General features: G+C 45.9%; 1 protein-coding gene across 1 annotated transcript in view; it reads right to left on the bottom strand.

The window, feature by feature from the left end:
• Positions 1-10,622: 10,622 nt before the first annotated feature.
• The window catches only part of LOC143775188 (zinc finger BED domain-containing protein 4-like), a 13,829-nt gene continuing 1,078 nt past the window's right edge, over positions 10,623-23,373 (bottom strand). Inside the window, exon 2 of the mRNA XM_077263030.1 lies at positions 10,623-13,487. Coding sequence (XP_077119145.1) covers positions 10,746-13,283 — 2,538 coding nt within the window. The 5' untranslated portion in view covers positions 13,284-13,487 and the 3' untranslated portion in view covers positions 10,623-10,745. The remainder of the gene's footprint in view (positions 13,488-23,373) is intronic.

Genomic DNA, 23,373 nt, shown 5'->3' with positions numbered 1-23,373 from the left:
ATGGCAGTTTTACATCGGTTACATGGATACACAGGCAGCTTGGTGGTCAGTGGAGGAGCATTTAAAGAAGGGACCGCAGACAGGCTATCAAAGGCCTAAAATAACAAAACATAGGCTCATGGCAGTTTTACGTCGGTTACATGGATACACAGGCAGCATTGTTGTCAGTGGAGGAGTATTTAAAGTAGGGACCGCAGACAGGCTATCAAAGGCCTAAAATAACAAAACATAGGCTCATGGCAGTTTTACGTCGGTTACATGGATACACAGGCAGCATTGTTGTCAGTGGAGTATTTAAAGTAGGGACCGCAGACAGGCTATCAAAGGCCTAAAATAACAAACAATAGGCTCATGGCAGTTTTACATCGGTTACATGGATACACAGGCAGCTTGGTGTTCAGTGGAGGAGTATTTAAAGAAGGGACCGCAGACAGGCTATCAAAGGCCTAAAATAACAAAACATAGGCTCATGGCAGTTTTACGTCGGTTACATGGATACACAGGCAGGCAGCATTGTGGTCAGTGGAGGAGTATTGCAAGGAGTGTCTGTCCCAGTACTCCCAAAATATAAATAGATGTTAATGTCTCGCAAAACAACCAAAAAAAAAAAAAAAGGTGGCATACTTAGGTACAGGGGTGGGCTCATCTGCTGAGTTTCTGACATAGTAATTTGGCAGTAACTATTTAATGGTGCCAATATAGGACACAGACACAGACTACTTTAAGTTGCATCATAGATGTCTACAAATTTGTATTGTCAGTGCCAGACATTGAATGATGTCAGCGAATAGACTAAACATTGGTGGAGCTGTGCGACATAATTTTGCACGTGGCAGAGCACAGTTTGAGCTGGGGGAGGGGGGAACTCTCTTGTGGCCGGCAGGACCGCCCCAGGGCCCCTCATGTTACAACGGTGTGTCTGACGTTGGGTGCGCACCACCACCGCCAGAGACACTACATTGTACTATGAGGGACCCAGTGGCAGTGCCGTCGACCAAAAGCGGGCACACCCACCTCTTCAGAGAAACAGCAGTCTCACGGGTGCTTGCGCCAAGTCGCGATACCACGGCCCCGTGTGGGGAGTTTGGCCATTTAGGGAGGTGTAAACATGTCGTATGCTGGACAATCAGCTGCAGCAAATTATACATTAGAAAAGTAATTCACAGTAGTCCACAGGCAAGAGCTTTTCATAGGAAAGCTAGGTGTCGGCCGGGCAAGGTGGGGCAAAAGATTTCGAAATCCAGTTGTGGTTCATTTTAATGAATGTTAGATCGTCAACATTTTGGGTAGCCAGACGAGTCCTTTTTTCGGTTAATATTGAACCTGCAGCACTGAATACTCTTTCTGATAGGACACTTGTTGCCGGGCAAGCAAGCTCCTGCAATGCATATTCTGCCAATTCTGGCCAGGTGTCTAATTTTGATGCCCAGTAATCAAATGGGAATGACGGTTGAGGGAGAACATCGATAAGGGATGAAAAATAGTTAGTAACCATACTGGACAAATGTTGTCTCCTGTCACTTTCAATTGATGCAGCAGTACCTGTCCTGTCTGCGGTCATAGCAAAATCACTCCACAACCTGGTCAGAAAACCCCTCTGTCCAACGCCACTTCTGATGTGTGCACCCCTAACACTCCTAGTCTGCTGCCCCCTGGAGCTCGTGTGAGAACGATCACGTGCGCTGTGTGCTGGGAATGCCTGAAGCAAACGGTCAACAAGAGTTGATTGTTTGGTTGCTAATATTAGTTCCAAGTTCTCATGTGGCATATTTTGCAATTTGCCTTTATAGCGTGGATCAAGGAGGCAGGCCAACCAGTAATCGTCATCGTTCATCATTTTCGTAATGCGTGTGTCCCTTTTTAGGATACGTAAGGCATAATCTGCCATGTGGGCCAAAGTTCCAGTTGTCAAATCTCCGGTTGTGATTGGTTGAGGGGCAGTTTCAGGCAAATCTACGTCACTTGTGTCCCTCAAAAAACCAGAACCCGGCCTTGTCACGCAACCAATTTCCAGTGCCCCCGGGAAAGCTTCCGCATTAAAAATATACTCATCCCCATCATCCTCCTCGTCCTCCACCTCCTCTTCGCCCGCTACCTCGTCCTGTACACTGCCCTGACCAGACAATGGCTGACTGTCATCAAGGCTTTCCTCTTCCTCTGGTGCAGACGCCAGCTCCTTTATGTGCGTCAAACTTTGCATCAGCAGACGCATTAGGGGGATGCTCATGCTTATTACGGCGTTGTCTGCACTAACCAGCCGTGTGCATTCCACAAAACACTGAAGGACTTGACACATGTCTTGTATCTTGGACCACTGCACACCTGACAACTCCATGTCTGCCATCCTACTGCCTGCCCGTGTATGTGTATCCTCCCAGAGAAACATAACAGCACGCCTCTGTTGGCACAGTCTCTGAAGCATGTGCAGTGTTGAGTTCCACCTTGTTGCAACGTCTATGATTAGGCGATGCTGGGGAAGGTTCAAAGACCGCTGATAGTTCTGCATACGGCTGGTGTGTACGGGCGAACGTCGGATATGTGAGCAAAGTCCACGCACTTTGAGGAGCAGGTCGGAGAACCCAGGATAAGTTTTCAATAAGCACTGCACCACCAGGTTTAAGGTGTGAGCCAGGCAAGGAATGTGTTTCAGTTGGGAAAGGGAGATGGCAGCCATGAAATTCCTTCCGTTATCACTCACTACCTTGCCTGCCTCAAGATCTACTGTGCCCAGCCACGACTGCGTTTCTTGTTGCAAGAACTCGGACAGAACTTCCGCGGTGTCTGTTGTCGCCCAAACACTTCATAGCCAATACAGCCTGCTGACGCTTGCCAGTAGCTGGCCCATAATGGGACAACTGGTGTGCAACAGTGTCATCTGCCGATGGAGTGGTTGGCCGACTGCGGTCTGTGGAAGAGCTGTAGCTTCTGCAGGAGGACGAGGAGGAGGAGGAGGAGGGGGTGCGAACGCCTACAGCCAACTGTTTCCTAGACCGTGGGCTAGGCACAACTGTCCCGAAATTGATGTCCCCTGTGGACCCTGCATCCACCACATTCACCCAGTGTGCCGTGATGGACACATAACGTCGCTGGCCATGCCTACTGGTCCATGCATCTGTAGTCAGGTGCACCTTTGTACTCACAGATTGCCTGAGTGCATGGACGATGCGCTGTTTAACATGCTGGTGCAGGGCTGGGATGGCTTTTCTGGAAAAAAAGTGTCGACTGGGTAGCTCGTATCGTGGTTCAGCGTACTCCATCAGGGCTTTGAAAGCTTCGCTTTCAACTAACCGGTAGGGCATCATCTCTAACGAGATTAGTCTAGCTATGTGGGCGTTAAAACCCTGTGTACGCGGATGCGAGGATAAGTACTTCCTTTTTCTAACCAGAGTCTCATGTAGTGTGAGCTGAACTGGAGAGATGGAGATCGTGGAACTTGGGGGTGTGCCGGTGGACATGGCAGACAGACGGTTGGAGACGGTATTGTTTCTGCCGGTGCCCTAGATGCAATATTTCCTCCTACAAAACTGGTGATTCCCTGACCCTGACTGCTTTTATCTGTCAAAGAAACCTGCACAGATACTGCCGGTGGTGCGGAAAATGGTGGCCTTACAGTGACGGAAGGGATGTTGCGTTGCTGACTAGCTTCATTGGCCGAGGGTGCTACAACCTTAAGGGACGTTTGGTAGTTAGTCCAGGCTTGAAAATGCATGGTGGTTAAGTGTCTATGCATGCAACTAGTATTGAGACTTTTCAGATTCTGACCTCTGCTTAAGCTAGTTGAACATTTTTGACAGATGACTTTGCGCTGATCAATTGGATGTTGTTTAAAAAAAAATGCCAGACTGCACTCTTCCTAGCATCGGATCCCTTTTCAGGGATTGCAGACTGAGCTTTAACCGGATGGCCACGCTGTCCTCCAACAGGTTTTGGCTTTGACACGCGTTTTGGGCCAGATACGTGCCCGGCAGATGGAACCTGTTGCGTTGTTGATGCCTGCTGCGGCCCCTCCTCCACTTCTGAACTACTGCCGCCTGCACCCTGTTCCCCCAATGGCTGCCAATCGGGGTCAACAACTGGGTCATCTATTACCTCCTCTTCGAGCTCGTGTGAAACTTCGTCTGTGTCACTGTGTCGGTCGGTGGTATAGCGTTCGTGGCGGGGCAACATAGTCTCATCAGGGTCTGATTGCGGATCAGTACCCTGAGAGGGCAATGTTGTGGTCTCAGTCAAAGGAGCAGCATAGTACTCTGGCTGTGGCTGTGCATCAGTGCACTCCATGTCAGAATCTACTTGTAATGGGCATGGCCTGTTAAGTGTTTCACTTTCTAAGCCAGGGACGGTATGTGTAAAGAGCTCCATGGAGTAACCCGTTGTGTCGCCTGCTGCATCCTTCTCTCTTGTTGTTGTTTTTGCTGAGGACGACAAGGAAGCGACTTGTCCCTGACCGTTAACATCCACAAGCGACGCGCTGCTTTTACATTTACCAGTTTCAGAAGAGGAGGCAAAAGAGCTAGAGGCTGAGTCTGCAATGTAAGCCAAAACCTGCTGTTGCTGCTCTGGCTTTAAAAGCGGTTTTCCTACTCCCAGAAAAGAAAGCTTTCGAGGCCTTGTGTAGCCAGACGACGAAACTGGCTCCACAGCTCCAGACTTAGGTGGAATATTTTTATCCCCACGACCACCTGATGCTCCACTACCACTACCATCATTACCAGCTGACAATGTACGCCCACGGCCACGACCTCTTGCACCAGACTTCCTCATTGTTTTAAAAACTTAACCAAAGTAACTTTATTTGTTGCTGCCAAACAACTTACACGGTGAGCTATAACTTCAGTATGATTTCAATATCCCTTAACAGGTTGGTGAGACCACAAGGAAAATCAGGCACAATGTTACACACTGTTTTCTGTGGCACCAAATCACAGAGATGACACACACGCAGGACTGTCACTCAAGCACAAATGTCAATATTAATCTCCCACCTATTTTTTTTTTTTTTTCAGGGAGACTTTAGAAACCAAATAATAATAATAAAAAGCTTTCTATGGCCCACTGAATGAGAGATGGCACACACAGGAGTGGCACACAAGCCCTGATGCCAATATTTTTCTCCCACTGATTGATGTAGTGTTTTTTTTTAAGGTAGATTTTAGAACCCAAATCAAGGAAAAAAATAAATAGGCTTTCTATGGCCCACTGAGTGAGAGATGGCACACACAGGAGTGGCACACAAGCCCTGACTGAGGCCAATATTTTTCTCCCACTGATTGATGTAGTGTTTTTTTTAAGGTAGATTTTAGAACCCAAATCAAGGAAAAAAATAAATAGGCTTTCTATGGCCCACTGAGTGAGAGATGGCACACACAGGAGTGGCACACAAGCCCTGACTGAGGCCAATATTTTTCTCCCACTGATTGACGTAGTGTTTTTTTGTTAAGGTAGATTTTAGAACCCAAATCAAGGAAAAAAATAAATAGGCTTTCTATGGCCCACTGAGTGAGAGATGGCACACACAGGAGTGGCACACAAGCCCTGACTGAGGCCAATATTTTTCTCCCACTGATTGACGTAGTGTTTTTTTGTTAAGGTAGATTTTAGAACCCAAATCAAGGAAAAAAATAAATAGGCTTTCTATAGCCCACTGAGTGAGAGATGACACACACAGGAGTGGCACACAAGCCCTGACTGAGGCCAATATTTTTCTCCCACTGATTGATGTAGTTTTTTTTTAAGGTAGATTTTAGAACCCAAATCAAGGAAAAAAATAAATAGGCTTTCTATGGCCCACAATTTGAGAGAGAGAGGTGGCACACCCAGGAGTCAAGACTGGCACACAAGCTGAAAGGGCAATATTAATCTCCCACTGTTTTTTTATTTTTTTTTTCAGGGAGACTTTAGAAACCAAATAATAAAAAAAAAAAAAAAAAAAAAGGCTTTCTATGGCCCACTGAATGAGAGATGGCACACACAGGAGTGGCACACAAGCCCTGACTGAGGCCAATATTTTTCTCCCACTGATTGATGTAGTGTTTTTTTTAAGGTAGATTTTAGAACCCAAATCAAGGAAAAAAATAAATAGGCTTTCTATGGCCCACTGAGTGAGAGATGGCACACACAGGAGTGGCACACAAGCCCTGACTGAGGCCAATATTTTTCTCCCACTGATTGACGTAGTGTTTTTTTGTTAAGGTAGATTTTAGAACCCAAATCAAGGAAAAAAATAAATAGGCTTTCTATGGCCCACTGAGTGAGAGATGGCACACACAGGGATGGCACTCTAGCAGAAATGCCAATCTTAATCTCCCACAAAAAAAAAAAAAAAACAGGGACTGTCCTACAATTACTATCTCCCTGCAGTAATCTCAGCCAGGTATGGCAGGCAGCAATAAGGAGTGGACTGATGCACAAATTAAATAAAAAGTGTGGACAAACAAAAAAGATAGCTGTGCAGAAAGGAACAAGAGGATATGTGCTTTGAAAAAAGCAGTTGGTTTCCACAGTGGCGTACACACAGCAATACAGCTATCAGGGAGCCTTCTAGGGCAGCCCAATGAGCTACAGCGCTGAGAGAAAAAAAAAAAATGTAGCTTCCACTGTTTCTGCACACCGAAGGTGGTGTTGGACAGTGGAAATCGCTACAGCACAAGCGGTTTGGTGGTTAGTGGACCCTGCCTAACGCTATCCCTGCTTCTGACGAAGCGGCAGCAACCTCTCCCTAAGCTCAGATCAGCAGCAGTGAGATGGCGGTCGGCGGGAACGCCCCTTTATAGCCCCTGTGACGCCGCAGACAGCAAGCCAATCACTGCAATGCCCTTCTCTAAGATGGTGGGGACCAGGACCTATGTCATCACGCTGCCCACACTCTGCGTTCACCTTCATTGGCTGAGAAATGGCGCTTTTCGCGTCATTGAAACGCGACTTTGGCGCGAAAGTCGCGTACCGCATGGCCGATGCAACGCTGGGATCGGCTCGGTTTCATGAGACGCCGACTTTGCCAAAAGTCGGCGACTTTTGAAAATGAACGACCCGTTTCGCTCAACCCTACTTATGACCATGTGATAGTTCAGTTTTTCTTTTTAATTAAATTTGCAAAAATATCTACATTTGTTTTTTTTCAGTCAAGGTGGCTGCAATGAAACAAAGAAAAATTTAAAGGGGTCTGAATACTTTCTGCACCCACTGTATATCAATCTACTCAACTCCCACCTCTCAATAAAATGGTGCCTGCAGAATGGACTGCATTTTCACAGGGACAGGTTCTCTAACAAAAAAATAAAAGAAAAGGTAAGAGTAGACAGTGAACATACAAGTGCTTCTCACTAAATTAGAATATCATCAAAACATAATTTATTTCAGTTCACCAATACAAAAAGAGAAACTCATTATATTGAGTCATTACAGAGTGATCTATTTCAAGTGTTTATGTTAATGTTGATGATTATGGCTTACAGCCAATGAAAACCCAAGTCATTATCTCAGTAAGTTAGAATAATTAACTTTCCAATAATATGAGCATACAGCACTCTGAACAGCCAGCTTCTTTAGCAATAACCTTTTGTGGCTTACCTGCCTTGTGTAGTGTGTCAATGCCTGCCTTCTGGACATCTGTCAAGTCAGCAGTCTTCCCCATGATTGTGGAGTCTACTGAAAGACTAAGGAATCCTTTGTAAACACTTAGCAAGCCTTTGCAGGTGTTTTTGTTAATATTCTAATTTATTGAGATGACTTTTGGGTTTTCATTGGCTGCAAGCCATAATCACCAACATGAACAGAAACAAACAGTTGAAATATATCACTGTCTGTAATGACTATATGATATAGGAGTTTCACTTTTTGTATTGAAGAACTGAAATTTACTTTTTGATGATATTCTAATTTTGTGAGAAGCACTTGTATGTGTAGATTAAGAAAAGGAAAACGTTTTCGTGGGTTGGCGTTCACTTAAATGTTTTATTGTTCCTTATAGTGATGAATAGGATTGTGTAAAGCCCCACATACTGCACACATTAGATGGGTATTGGTTGAACGATGGTTTGGACGATCGTTCGTATGGCAACTGTCTCGACTTGATCTCAAAAATAGAGGATCACTGTTTTGCCAAGCGCTCCTGCATTCTCTATGACTCTGACCTATGGAGGTGGCTCATCTCAAGGAGAACAATAGGATCGCCAGTTCGAAATCTGACATGCCAAGTCCTTAACTTCATAATCAATTATGCATAGCTCCCATACTCCGTAGACTGTTGGATAAAAGCTTTGTTTTCAGCGGATCTAATGTGTACGGGGGGGCATAACTGATGTAATTATTACTCTGTGCTTATTTTTGAGATCATTGTTTGATTTATATCTTGTATATAAGCGATTTCAGCACATGGGATAATCACCTACTGAACAATGACCTAAAAATACAAAGGACATGGCTTATATTGGACAATTCCATGGTTGTTACAAGGTTGGCGAGCCTACCTACTCAACCTTTTCATGCAATCAGAACATAAATTATTATAAGGAAAGGGTGAAGAATGCCTGATTAATAGATACTGTACTTATTTAGAATAGAAGAAAAGAGAAGTTCAAGGTCTACAAATTGACCTTAACGATTTTCTTCTTTCCTTTGGCCACAAATAAATTAACATAATCATTCTTAAGACTACAATTCCACTGGAAGGAGACAGGATGTGTCATCAAGAAATAGGACATGGTCAAGATGAAGACCCAAGGGACTAAACAGAGGGACGAGAGGACAGGCTTATGTCAGCTCGGGAGATAAATATTCCATTTTTAATTTAAAGATAGATTGTAGGAGCTCAGTTTCCCGGGGAACCTGATTTTATACAGTTCTTCTCTCCATGAATATTTGACTGCCATTGTCTCTGTACATCACCTGAAATGGCTTAAACTGCGACTCAATTCATTCTATTCAGCTGAATTCATTAGCTGTTCTATTCTTATGGGAGAGAGAAGAACACATCACTGTCACACTATGGAAATTAATTGATAATCAAGGAAGAATCAAAAATCAGTTCGGCAAACCATTTGGAGAATAATGTAAATCTGTATATTTAAATGCATGGAAAATGTAGAAATGGAAGCATGTTTTATTTCATTTTATTTTTTTTTATCGAGCATGGCTTATAGAATCCTATTAAAAGTGAATTATCACATTTTAAGTATCATACTGAGGGGCACTTAGGAATACTATCACTTTGGAAAATGATTATTAGAGAATTACACTACTTAGCACAGATATTACAAAATATACAATCTTGCTTTCTTTGGTTAGCATAAGATTGTTACAAAATATCCAAAATAATTGGCAATGATATAAATGATTTTGTATACCTTTAGTTCTATGCCCTAGGGCTCGTGCAGGAAGCAGTAGATTCGCTCATCTGAGAGAATCGATTTAATTATTCAAATGACACTGTACAATCTCTTGTCACAGTTTGATTATAGAGAGATCCGATTATCTTGGATGAGAATATGGAAAATAAAAATTCCTCCATCTCCTCCATTGTGTCAGTGCATGAAAATCGGATTGCACTCCAATGTCATCCGAGTGGCGTCTGAGGATTTCCACGGACTCATTGACTTGCATGGGTGAATACAGTCCGAATATCGCATCAGACTCTAAGGAAAGAGAAAAATTGGACATATGCATGGACCCATAGACAATGGTCAGGGTGTGATCCTATGTTTTGTCGGGTTGCACTCGAACGGATAACACGATTGTCTGCGCAAGTCCTAAAAAGCCTTAAAGGGAACCTGTCACCTGAATTTGGCGGGACCGGTTTTGGGTCATATGGGCGGGGTTTTCAGGTGTTTGATTCACCCTTTCCTTACCCGCTGGCTGCATGCTGGCCGCAATATTGGATTGAAGTTCATTCTCTGTCCTCCAGAGTACATGCCAGCGCAAGGCAGTATTCCCTTTAACTAAGACTCACATCTTGTCCGTTTGGCAAAATGGTTGGTGTAACATGATGTATATTGTGAATCCTACCAAATCTATTTCTAACGATACTATATACTGTACAAACACAAAGAATAAAAGGTACTCTAAACTATACAAAGTGAAAAAAAAATCCTAGCAACCCTCTCCCCCTAATTCATTTCATTGTTGTCTGTGACACATTTTGTAGTCAAAACTGTAAAACATCTATACACCCATCAGCCACTATATTACAGAAACTCATGTGTTGAGCCTCCTTTAGCCTTCACAATTGGAACAATTCACCATATCAGATTTCAGAAATCATTCTATAGGAATACTGAACCAGGCTTCCTGACAGTTGTCCCAGAATAAAAAGGATGTACTGACTGGGGCTGAGCAGACCTGTGGATGTTCAGGTTTGACTGAACTGTACAGTTTGGGTACCAGAACGCTACCGGAATTTGAACCCGGACCCCATAGAAGTCAATGGGGGCACTAAGTTTTGTGATGTAAAATGGGGGTAGTAATGGGTAGGGGGGTTGCAAAAGAAAGCAAAATGGGGTTAAGAGCAGGACAATTGCTATGAAAACAAATGTGGACAAGGAAATGACTTAAAATAACAGAAGGAAAAAAACTGATAATCTTGAACCAGGAGGCGGAGGTAGACATGGCAGTATAGGTGGAGAAGGAGGTAGCCAACAGTGTTTTTGTGTTTATTTTAAATTTGGGGAGGCCCCAAAACATTGGAAATGGCAAATAGAAAGAACAAACTGCAGTGAAGTATAACAATGGCTGGGTGTGGCTGGTATATTTCTCTAGTCAGCCAAAGGTACAGACAAGTCCTGTGGGATCCAAGCCTGGTTCATTTTAATGAATGTGAGCTTACTCACGTTGGCTGTGGATAGGCGGATGCGCTTGTCTGTTCTCACACCCCCTGCAATCCTAAACACATGTTCCGACAGTACACTTCCCGCAGGGCAGGCCAGCACCTCCAAGGCGTAACGGGCAAGCTCAGGCCATATATCCAATTTGGAGACCCAGAAGTTAAATGGAGCAGATCCATCACTCAGTACATGGAGATGTGTGGACAGGTAGTCTTCCACCATGTTGTTGAAACGCTGCCTCCTGCTAATATGGACCATTTCAGATGGTGGTGCCAGAAGTTGTGGTGTGCTAAGGAAGGTTTTCCACATTTCTGCTATGCTAATCCTCCCTCCTGAGGTGGTGATGGAGCCCCAGCTTCGCTGGTGTTTTTCTCCTTCTCCTCTGCCTTGTTCTTCCACTGAGCCCCCACTGTCAGGTGGGAACGCCGTCAGTAGTGCGTCTACCAGCATACGCTTGTATTCCTGCATTTTACAATCCCACTCTGGTGATGGAAGTAAGGATGGTACATTGTCCTTGTAACGGGGATCCAGCAGCGTGGCCACCCAGTAATCATCACTGGTAACAATCCGGGCAACTCTACGGTCATTGCGTAGGCACAGCAGCATGTATTGGCTCATGTGTGCCAGGCTGCCCAGAGGCGACAAGCTGTCTTCAGTGGGTGGTGTATCGTCTGGGTCCTCTGTATCCCCCCAGCCTCGCTCCAGTGATGTCCGTGAGCTGCTTTGAGTGCCACCCTGCTGTAAAGATGGTTCCTCATCCTCTTCTTCCTCCTCCTCATCCTCCAAAACCGTCCCCTGACTGGACACTTGTGTACCTAGCTGCTGTTGGTTCAGAAACTCACCCTCCGAGCCAAGTGTGGACGACTGGCCTGATAATCGTGTGAATGATCCCTTTTCCTCCACCTCTTCCTCCTGTGGCACCACCTCAGACATCATCGTCTGAAGAGTTTTTTGAAGCAGGCATAGAAGTGGGATAGTAACGCTAATGATGGCGTCATCAGCGCTGGCCATGTTAGTGGAGAATTCGAAGCAGCGCAACACTGCACACACATTCTGCATCGAGTCCCACTCGTTGGTTGTGAAGTGGTATTGATCCACAGAGCGACTCACTTGTGCGTGCTGCAGCTGAAACTCCACTATTGCCTGCTTCTGTTCGCACAGTCTCTCCAGCATATGCAAGGTGGAGTTCCACTTTGTGGGTACGTCACATATGAGGTTGTGAGCGGGAAGGCAGAAGAGACGCTGCAGCTCAGACAGGCTAGCAGCAGCTGGTTGAGAACGCCGAAAGCGTGCACAGATGGCCCTCACTTTCTGCAGCAGCTCTGACATCTCAGGGTAATTTTTAAGGAAGCTCTGCACCACCAAATTCAGCACATGTGCTAAGCAAGGGATGTGCATCAAATTGGCTAGGCCCAGAGCTGCTATGAGACTTCGTCCGTTATCGCACACCACCAGACCTGGCTTGAGGTTCAGCGGCACCAACCACTCATCTATCTGTTGTTTGATCCCCGTCCACAGCTCCTGCGCAGTGTGGGATTTTTCCCCCAAACAGATGAGTTTCAGAACAGCCTGCTGTCGTTTACCCTTGGCTGTGCAGAAGTTGGTGGCGCAGATGTTATGCTGACTGGATGAGGAGGTGGTGGAGGACTCTGAGTACAAGGAGGATGCAACATGGATAGAGAACTGTCCAGCAATTCTTGGTGGTGGTAGGACATGCATCAGATCACCTTCCACCTCAGTCGCCACTACATTTACCCAGTGGGCAGTAAGAGATATATAACGTTCCTGCCCGTGCTTACTGGTCCAAGTATCGGTGGTTATGTGGACCTTGCCACTGATGGCGTTGCGCAGTGCACACCTGATTTTGTCCGTAACATTTGTGTGCAGGGCAGGGATAGCTCGCCGGGAAAAGTAGTGGCGGCTGGGAACCACGTAATGTGGGACAGCTATTGCCATCAGTTTTTTAAAACTGTCCGTCTCTACCAGCCTGAATGGCAGCATTTCAAAGGCCAGGAATTTTGAAATGCAGTCATTCAGGGCCAAGGCTCGTGGGTGGGTAGGTGGGTACTTTCTCTTTCTCTCCAGTCTTTGGGGGATTGACAGCTGAACACTTCTATGGGACGATGTGGAGATGCTCGGTGACAATGCTGGTGCTATCACATCCTCTCTTTGTGGTGAGCCAGGTGGCCCTGTTGACCGTGAGCGGGAGGAAGAGGCTGAGACTGCAGCAGAAGAGGGAGCAGGCGGAGCCTCAGATGGTTCATGGTTTTTCATTTGTGCATTCCACTGCAGCTCGTGCTTTGCACTCAGATGTCTTGTCATGCAGGTGGTACTCAGGTTCAAAGTATTTATGCCTCGCTTCAGGCTCCGATGGCACAGCGTGCAAACCACCCGTGTCTCATCATCATCACATTTCCTGAAGAAATGCCACGCCGGGGAGCTCCTATGAGTTGACTTTGGAGTGCTCATTAGATGAAGGAGAAAGACCAGCAGCACAGGTTAAATAGTGTGCTCCAGGAAGAGACTCTTGGTCCAGACTAATTGAAACCTCAGCACCACAAAAAGGAAAGCAAGACTTTAGGTCTTGATGCAGTGTTACTTATTTTGATCCGGCAAGGAGTCAAACAAATACTGTCCAAGGTTTTGACAGAGAGTGGCCTTTTTCGAGGACATCTGAAATGTGAGAAATTACAGGATAAATATTATACAGTGTATCAAATGATATATACAAAATTATATACCAAAAAATTATATACAAAAAGGATATGCAAAAGTAAATACATGGACATGGATGAAATAGGCGGGGGAGGGAAATGGAAAAATGAACAAGAGGTCCAGTGGAAACTTAAAGGGTAAATCCGGGACTTTATGAAAAATAAAAAAATATGCATAAGCACCAACAGGCAGGTAGTTCCTACCTACCTTCTCGTTGTGCCTAGCGCCGTTCTTCGCCGGCACAGACTGATCCTGCAGGGGATTCAGCTATCATACATTAAATACATATACATGATTTACATACATTATCATTGCTGTCCCCAATGGAGCTCAAAATCTAAATTTCCTATCAGTACGTCTTGATAATGTGGGACATAAACACGGGAAAACAAGCTTCTTGCAGATGTTATCCTAGGTGGGATTTGAACCCAGGACCCCAGTGCATGAACACTGCAGTGCTAACTAGAGATGAGTGAACCTTTTAAGGTTCGGCTCGCCAAATGTTTAGACGTTTGCCAAACGGTTCAATTAACGTACCCAAACCCCATTAGATGCAATGGAAGGCCAAACCAAACATATACACAACACCTTAAGGGGTGACAAAAAGCTTCCCAAACAGCTAAAATTAGGGGCAGATACCATGAAAAATAGCATCAATTGACCCACAGTAAAAATTTGCAAATGGCATTAGGGTCTGGACCAGCATTTACAACTTGGAATTGAAGTTTCAATAAGGACCTGGTGGTTAAGGGAGCAGTGCAAGCCATCTTGCTCTAAGATATCGCACAACAGTGTCACAAATCCAAGGAAATACTTGTTCTCTTTTTACTATTACTTATTTCACGGGCTCTCTTCCAACCCCGGTCCTCCCTCCACCAACTTCAACCCCTCCCCCCTCACACCGAAACCTTACTAACCCTATTAACATTAGTTGTACTCCCATATTCTTGTAATTGTGCACTCTGGAATCCATGGTCTGTGTGCAATAATCTTCCTTTCTTGCACAACTACTTTCTGAACAACTCTATTAATCTGTTGGCAATCACTGAAACCCGGATTCAGGATTCTGACGTCTCCCCGCTGCTGTTTCTCATGGTGGCTTACATTTTTCCCATTCCCCGAGAACTGCAAACAGACCTGGTGGTGGAGTCTGCATAGTCCTATCCCCACAAAGCACTTTCCAAGTTATCTCCCCTGTTCTATCACTCTCATTCCCTTCTTTTAAGGTACACACCATCAGGCTAGCCCATCCTCTCTCCCTCAGAGTAGTAGCAGTTTTATACCATCCTCCAGGCTAACCCACCTACTTCCTTGACCACTTTTCTGCCTGGCTGCCACACTTCGTCCTCCGAATTACCAACCCATATCCTGGGAGATACCAACATCCCCATTAACAACCCCACCTTCCCATCTGCATCCCAGCTTCTATCTCTAAACACTTCTCTTGCCCTCTCACAGCTCTCAACCTTTGAGGCACACAAAGACCGTTAACCCCTTGATCTGGTCTTTGTCTGGCTCTGTTCAATCGTCTACCTAGATAACTTGCCTCTTCCCCTCTCCGACCACAACATTCTCTCCTTTACGCTCACAAATTCTCACCAACGGCATCACACTCCTACCTACCACACATGCAGAAATCTACAAGCCATTAACCCTCATATACTTATAGACTCCCTGCTCTCATCACTGACCCCAATGTCCGCTCTTTCCTGTCCTGATCTGGCTGTAAATCATTACCATGACATTCTCAGAAGCACTCTAGACCAAGTAGCGCCCCTCACCCTCAGAATCTCCAAAACAGAGTAAAATAACCCTGGCTCACATAGCAAACTCGACTTCTCCAGCGATGCTCTAAGAATGCTGAACGCCTATGGAGGAAAATTCGCACACAAGAAAATTTCATCCACTACAAATTAGTGTTAAGAACATACAACTCTGCCCTTCACCTCACCCAACAGACCTACTACACTAATCTGATCTCACTATCCAACACTAACAAATGACACCCTTCACTCCCTTCTGAGTCTGAAATCACAGGCCCCATCACAAACGTTTGTGCTGAAGGTCTGGCTTCACACTTCACAGAGAAAATAAGAGATTATCAGTCAAGAAATCCATTCCCAGCCACCAAGTGCCATGGCTCCCCACATCTCATCTGGCTCACTCTCCACATTTGACCCTATCACAGAAGTCTCCAGCCTTCTCTCTTCTTCTCATCCTACTACATGTACTACTGACCCTATTCCCTCACATCTCCTTCAGTCTCTCTCGTCATTACTACTCCCCTAATATCTTCAATCTCTCCCTCTCCTTTGGTATTTTCCCCTTTGCCTTCGAACACCATCATTACTCCATAATAAAAAAAATCCTCTCGGCCCATTCTGAACAAATAACTACAGACCAGCCTCCAGTCTTCCCTTCATCTCTAAACTCTTGGGGTGCCTGGTCTACTCTCACCTTACCTGTTACCTCTCCACTCACTCTCTTCTAGATCCATCACAGTCTGGCTTCCGCCCACTACACTTCACAGAAATCACACTCAAAGTGACCAATGACCCTTTGACAGCAAAACATAATGGTGACCACTCTCTGCTCATTCTTCTCAGCCTACATGCTGCTTTTGACACTACTGACCACCACCTCCTACTCTATGATCCAATCCATAGGCATTAAGGACACTCCTCTCTCCTGGTTCTCTTCCTATCTTTCTGACCGCTCCTTCAGTGTATCATTCGCTGGCTCTACTTCTCTTCCTCTCACTTTTGGGGTCCCTCAGGGTTTAGTCATTAGCCTTCTCTTCTCTCTACACATCCCCAACTGGAAAGAACATCAGCAGATTTGGCTTTCAGTACCATCTTTATGCTGATGCCATACAACTATGCACTTCATCTCCTGACCTTATCTCCATTGTAATACAGAACACCAGTGACTGTGTCCGCAGTTTCCAATATAATGTCCGCTCTCTGAAACTCAACAAATAAAGCTACATGCTATAGCGCTACAGAGTGGTAACATGAAATACACAACTTGAATTGCACTAACTGCACTAGAAAATATGAAAAATTGAGAATACATAGCGCACAAATTAGCCAATTCATGTGTACCCTGCAGTCACGATAAGGCAATTCTCATTGCTGGGACCTGCCTAATGTGAATTCATTGGCTCTCTGAGCACTCCACCCCTCAGCCTCAGGCATTTTTAATTACAGCAGGATCCTACCTTCCCATTTAGATGTAGACTTTAAGGTACCGTCACATTAAGCGACGCTGCAGCGATAGCGACAACGATGCTGATCGCTGCAGCGTCGCTGTTTGATCGCTGGAGAGCTGTCACACAGACCGCTCTCCAGCGACCAACGATGCCGAGGTCCCCGGGTAACCAGGGTAAACATCGGGTTGCTAAGCGCAGGGCCGTGCTTAGTAACCCGATGTTTACCCTGGTTACCAGCGTAAAAGTAAAAAAAACAAACAGTACATGCTCACCTGCGCGTCCCCCGGCGTCCGCTTCCTGACACTGACTGAGCTCCGGCCCTAACAGCACAGCGGTGACGTCACCGCTGTGCTTTCACTTTCACTTCAGGGCCGGAGCTCAGTCAGTGTCAGGAAGCAGAGGCTGGGGGACGCGCAGGTGAGCATGTACTGTTTGTTTTTTTTACTTTTACGCTGGTAACCAGGGTAAACATCGGGTTACTAAGCGCGGCCCTGCGCTTAGTAACCCGATGTTTACCCTGGTTACCAGTGTAAAACATCGCTGGTATCGTTGCTTTTGGTGTCAAACACAACGATACACAGCGATCGGACGACCAAATAAAGTTCTGGACTTTATTCAGCGACATCACAGCAGGATCCTGATCGCTGCTGCGTGTCAAACTAAACGATATCGCTAGCGAGGACGCTGCAACGTCACGGATCGCTAGCGATATCGTTTAGTGTGACGGTACCTTTAGTCTAAGAGAGGATTCACATTAGACAGGTCCCAGCAACGAGAATCTCCTTGGCAATGGCTGCTGGGTACACATGAATTGGCCAATTTGTGCGCTAAGTATTCTCAATTTTTCATATTTTCTAGTGCATGAATGCAACTCAAGTTTCATATTTCATGTTTGCATGCTGTAGCGCTACATAGTGCTGCTTTGTTTAGTTGTGTATGGAGATGGCTACTCTTAGTAAGCACCTGTTCACACCTGATTTCTGTTTGGAAGTGAAGGTCAGTCTTTTGATATTTCTCTATCTGAAACTCAACCTTTCTAAATCTGAACTTTTGCTGCCGCAGGCTACTGACCTCCCTAAATCAGATATCTCTCTCTCAGTGGCACAGCAATAACACCTAGGCAGTTAGTGTGCTGTCTAGGTGTTATGTTTGACACCAACATTTCCTTTCCCTCCTATATACAATCTTTTGCCCGCTCGACGCACGTGTGTCAATTCATGCATGTAGTAGTCAAATTATTGCAATTTTTGCCACTTTTTCTTTTTGAAAATTTGGCAGATAACTAGATTTGAGTCATCCTTTGCAGTCTCAAAAAAAAAAAGGCCCCGACTAGGCAATCCTTGCTTTCCCTGCGAACTGCACACTCGTGAAGGTGTTGGGGCTGAGAATGCAGTGCTTATCGTGGTTGAATCACTTTATGTCTGTATGGCAAGCTGCAACATGACCTCCCCCTCTGCTGAGCTACCCAGCTGTGTACCTGTGGGTTCACACCAAATGGAAAATACAACACAGTCATCCTCTCTGTTCTCATTGCTCCTCACCCGCCCTCTTCCTGCCCTGACACCACAGTACAGTCCGTGTGCAACTCTGCTATCTGAGTCTCATCAGGATCACCTCCACCTCTGTTGGTTAACGTCTGGTGACGAGGGTCTGGATTCTGCTCAGACCCTTCTTCGTCCGGCTCCGGATCCAACATGAAAAATTTTTGGGCATCGGTGCAGATGCTTTCTTCCTCTGGATTCTGTATTTATTCACAGCAAGCCTCTGATGCTCATGGAATAGAATGTGTGAACAGCTCTGCAGAATGGCTCATCTATGGTTCCCCACAGTCAGTTGGGCGTTTGGAAATTTGTGACGCGGAGGAAACAATGGTTATTGGGGTGCCACCCATGAGGCTTGTACTGGGTGTGATGTTAATGTGGAGGAAGAGGAGAAGAGACCACTTGATGCAGCACTTGTCATCCACTAGAGCATATGCTCTTTCTGGCACTCATCTACAAGGGGTACCGCTGTGTGACTGCCAAAGAAACGGAGTGTATTGCCTGTCCAGTAACAGGTGTTGTCAGTGGTCTTTGGATAGGACGAGAAGGTTTGTTCAGTAGCGCTTTCATTAACATAAGCACTAGTGATGAGCGAATATACTCGTTACTCGAGATTTCTCGAGCATGCTCGGGGGTCCTCCGAGTATTTTTTAGTGTTCGGAGATTTAGTTTTTCTTGCCACAGCTGAATGATTTACATCTGTTAGCCAGCATAAGTACATGTGGGGATTCCCTAGCAACCAGGCAACCCCCACATGTACTTATGCTGGCTAACAGAGGTAAATCATTCATCTGCAGCGCTAAAAACTAAATCTCCGAGCACTAAAAAATACTCGGAGGACCCCCGAGCATGCTCGAGAAATCTCGAGTAACGAGTATAATCACTCATCACTAATAAGCACCTAATCAATGTACACGTCGAATACCAAGCCTATTCATCCTTCCACCACAACCTCACTTTTTCCCCCCACTCATGTTCTATGTAGCCTTCCCCTCCTGGACCCTGCTGTTTCACAACCTTAGGCCCACAGCCGTCAGTTACCTGTCACTAAATGAACAATCACTATGTATTTTCTTAGTGTGCTTGAACAACACTGTTACACCTAATGATTTGTAAGTGGAAATCTGGCCTTCTGATTTCTCCCTGAAAGTTTTATCACAAACTATTTGGAGTAGCAAATGAGGCTTCCGTAGACTGCCACAAAGTTTTTGCACAATCTAGTTAGGTGCTTAATGATTGATTTCACACAGGACAGGATCCTTTCTATTTAATTGACAAGTTCACTTGCAGCAGTAGCAGGAGCTTTTCTGCACTGTGACACTGAGAAACTGGCACCAGAAAAACAAGATGTCCGCTTTTTACATGGCCAGGATCATGTGACTTCGGAAATCAATTATAGAAGACCTTGTGTCATGACGTGGATGGTTTCTACGCCCCGATTGGCTGCCTGAATCAACACAAAGGGAAGAAAAAAAAAGCATGCCTTTCCTCCAACCTCTCCACATTCCCTCCTCCCTTCAACAAACACGTTTCCCCCCCCCCCGTTCATCATACAGCTCCACTATTCTAGCCAAAGTGAAATAAATGCATTAGTGGAAACATGATGGTTTACCAAACTGTGACCACATTTCACTCGTTTCTGGTACTAACCAGCCAAAATCTTGCCCACCTCAAATCCGTGCCCATGACGCCCACCCCTTTGCACCCTCTCTCTGGATCACTATGGAATGCCCGCTCCATCTGCAATAAACTCCACGTGATTCATGACCTCTTTACCTCTCGTAATCTTTTCTTTCTGGGCATCACTGAAACATGGCTGACACCGCCTCCCCTGCTGCACTATGTTACGGTGGCCTCCACTTCACCCACACTCCTTGCCCTGGCAACAAACATGGTGGAGGAGTGGGCCTTCTCCTTTCTTCCAACTGTACCTTTAACCCAATCCCACCTCTACCCTCCCTTATCCTCCCTTCTTTTGAAGTCCACTCTGTCCGCATCTACTCCCCCTACAACCTCCAAATGGCCATCATATACCGACCTCCGGGCCCGACCACTGCCTTTATTGACCAATTCTCCACCTGGCTCCTTCACTTTCTCTCTGCTGACATTCCTACCATCATCATGGGTGACTTCAATATCCCCATTGACACCCACCAGTCAGCAGCCTCCAAGCTTCTGTCCCTTACTTTATCTTTTGGACTTACTCAGTGGTCCTCCTCAGCCACCCACACAGACGGACACACATTAGACCTGGTCTTCACCCGTTTATGCTCCCTATCTAACTTCACAACCTCCCCTCTCCCTCTATCTGACCACCATCTACTCACTTTCTCATCTCTGTCCTCCTTACCTGTCACCCATGTCCAGCACCATGCGCACCCACGCAGGAATCTCGCACACCTAGACACCCACACACTCTCTGACTCTATCCTACCACTGTCCTCTATATCCTCACTCCACGACAAAGACACTGCCACTGCTTTCTACAATGCCACTCTTGCATCAGCTATTGACACAGTTGCCCGTCATGCATAGCAGAGTGCGACGAACCAATAGACAACCCTGGCACAATAACATCACTAAAAAGCTTCGGCAAGTGTCCAGAATTGCAAAACGGCATTGGGAGAAAACGCATTCACAAGATGATTTCACTGCACTCAAACAAGCAACACTGGCATTCAAATCAGCTCTCACCTCTGCTAAACAGACCTACTTCACAACCCTCGTATCTTCCTTATCCCACAACCCCAAACAGTTGTTCAACACTTTTAACTCCCTCTTCCGCCCACCACTGCCCCCTCCGACTTCCCTAATCGTTGCCGAGGACTTTGCCACGCACTTCAAAAATAAGATAGACCAAACAAGGCAAGTCTTTGTTGTCCAACCACCACAACCCCTTTGTATGAGAGACCAATGCCCAAACCCCATAACTTCACTCTCCAAAATCTCTGAAGGGGAGCTTGCTCATCTTCTCTCCAAATCGCACCTCACCACTTGTGCACTTGACCCCATCCCATCCCACCTCCTCCCCAACCTCAACACCACACTAATCCCATCCCTAACCCATCTCTTCAACCTTTCACTAACTTCTGGTACCTTCCCCTCTGCCTTCAAACATGCCACAATCACACCTATCCTCAAAAAGCCATCCCTTGACCCAAGCGCTACGTCCAGCTATCGCCCCATATCTTTGCTCTCATTTGCATCCAAACTCCTTGAGCAGCACGTCCATGCTGAACTTTCCTCTCACTTTGCATCTAACTCTCTCTTCGACAACCTACAATCTGGCTTCCGTCCCCACCATTCCACTGAGACTGCCCTGACCAAAATTACTAATGACTTACTTACAGCCAAAGCTAACAGACAATTCTCTATACTCCTCCTCCTAGACTTGTCCTCTGCCTTCGACACAGTTGACCACTGCCTCCTACTACAGATCCTCTCTTCCTTTGGGGTCAAAGACATTGCCCTATCTTGGATCTCCTCATACCTTGCCAACCGCACATTTAGCGTTTCCTTCTCACATACTACCTCTTCATCTCGCCCCCTCTCTGTTGGTGTCCCTCAAGGCTCTGTCCTAGGACCCTTACTCTTCTCAATATATACACTCGGCCTGGGACAACTCATAAGGTCCTATGGCTTCCAGTACCATCTATATGCCGATGACACTCAGATCTACCTCTCTGGCCCAGATGTCACCTCTCTGATCTCCAGAATCCCAGAGTGTCTATCAGCCATATCCTCCTTCTTCTCCTCTCGCTTCCTCAAGCTCAATGTGGACAAATCTGAACTAATTATCTTTCCTCCATCTCGCATATCTTCCCTACCTGATCTATCTATCAAAATAAATGAAATCACACTTTCCCCTGTCCCCAAAATCCGCTGCCTCGGAGTAACCCTTGACTCTGCCCTGTCCTTCAAACCGCACATCCAAGCTCTCGCCACCTCCTGTCGCCTCCAGCTCAAAAATATTTCCAGAATCCGTCCTTTCCTCAACCCACACTCTACCAAAATGCTCGTGCATGCCCTAGTCATCTCCCGCCTCGACTACTGCAACATACTCCTCTGTGGCCTACCTTCTATCACTCTCGCACCCCTCCAGTCCATCCTTAACTCTGCTGCCCGACTAATTAATCTCTCTCCTCGCTACACTCCTGCTTCCCCTCTTTGCAAATTCCTTCACTGGCTCCCAATTTCTCAGCGTATCCAGTTTAAATTACTAACACTGACCTACAAAGCCATCCACAATCTTTCTCCTCCGTATATTTCCACACTAATCTCTCAATATCTTCCCTCACGTAATCTCCGGTCCTCCCAAGACCTCCTCCTCTCCTCCATGCTTATTCGCTCCTCACCCAATCGCATCCAAGACTTCTCCCGAATATCACCCATCCTCTGGAATTCAGTGTCCCAACACATCCGGTTATCCACTACTTTTGGATCCTTCAAAAGAAACCTGAAAACCCATCTCTTCAAAGAAGCTTACAGCCTGTAAAGACCACACGGCCACCTCAACACTATTGGAGCTACTGCAACCCTCGACCTACTGTCTCCTTCCCCATAATCCTGTAGAATGTAAGCCCGCAAGGGCAGGGTCCTCTTCCCTCTGTACCAGTTTGTCGTTGTTAGTTTTGTTTACTGTAAGTGATATTTGTATTTTGATGTAACCCCTTCTGATGTACAGCACCATGGAATTAATGGTGCTATATAAATAAATAATAATAATAATAACCACTGAGCCACCACGCTCCCAGCTTCCTCTAATAGGCAGCGGGATTCCAGCTGGTAATCAGAATGACATCGGAAGTCCCTCCCTGTCAACAGAGTGGAGCAGAAAAGAATCGCCCCCTCGGTCAAGGTGACGTCAGCAGAAACAGCTGAATCCCCGACAGGAGCGGTGTATGACGGCTCTCTGCCGGGGAAGAACGGCACAACAGGCAGGCAAGTAGCAACCACCTCCGTTAGTGCATAGGCACATATTTTGTTTTTCATAAAGTCTCGGATATCCCCTTTAAGCACCATCTCCTATCACAGCTGAAGGTAGGTAGAAGCTTAGTGGAACAATAAAGCACACTGTAAGATCTGTTCCATG

Source organism: Ranitomeya variabilis, chromosome 5 (assembly GCF_051348905.1).
Source record: "Ranitomeya variabilis isolate aRanVar5 chromosome 5, aRanVar5.hap1, whole genome shotgun sequence".
Lineage (NCBI taxonomy): Eukaryota > Metazoa > Chordata > Amphibia > Anura > Dendrobatidae > Ranitomeya > Ranitomeya variabilis.
The sequence above is the reverse complement of the archived record's forward strand: the minus strand, read 5'-3'. Positions and strand labels throughout refer to the sequence as shown.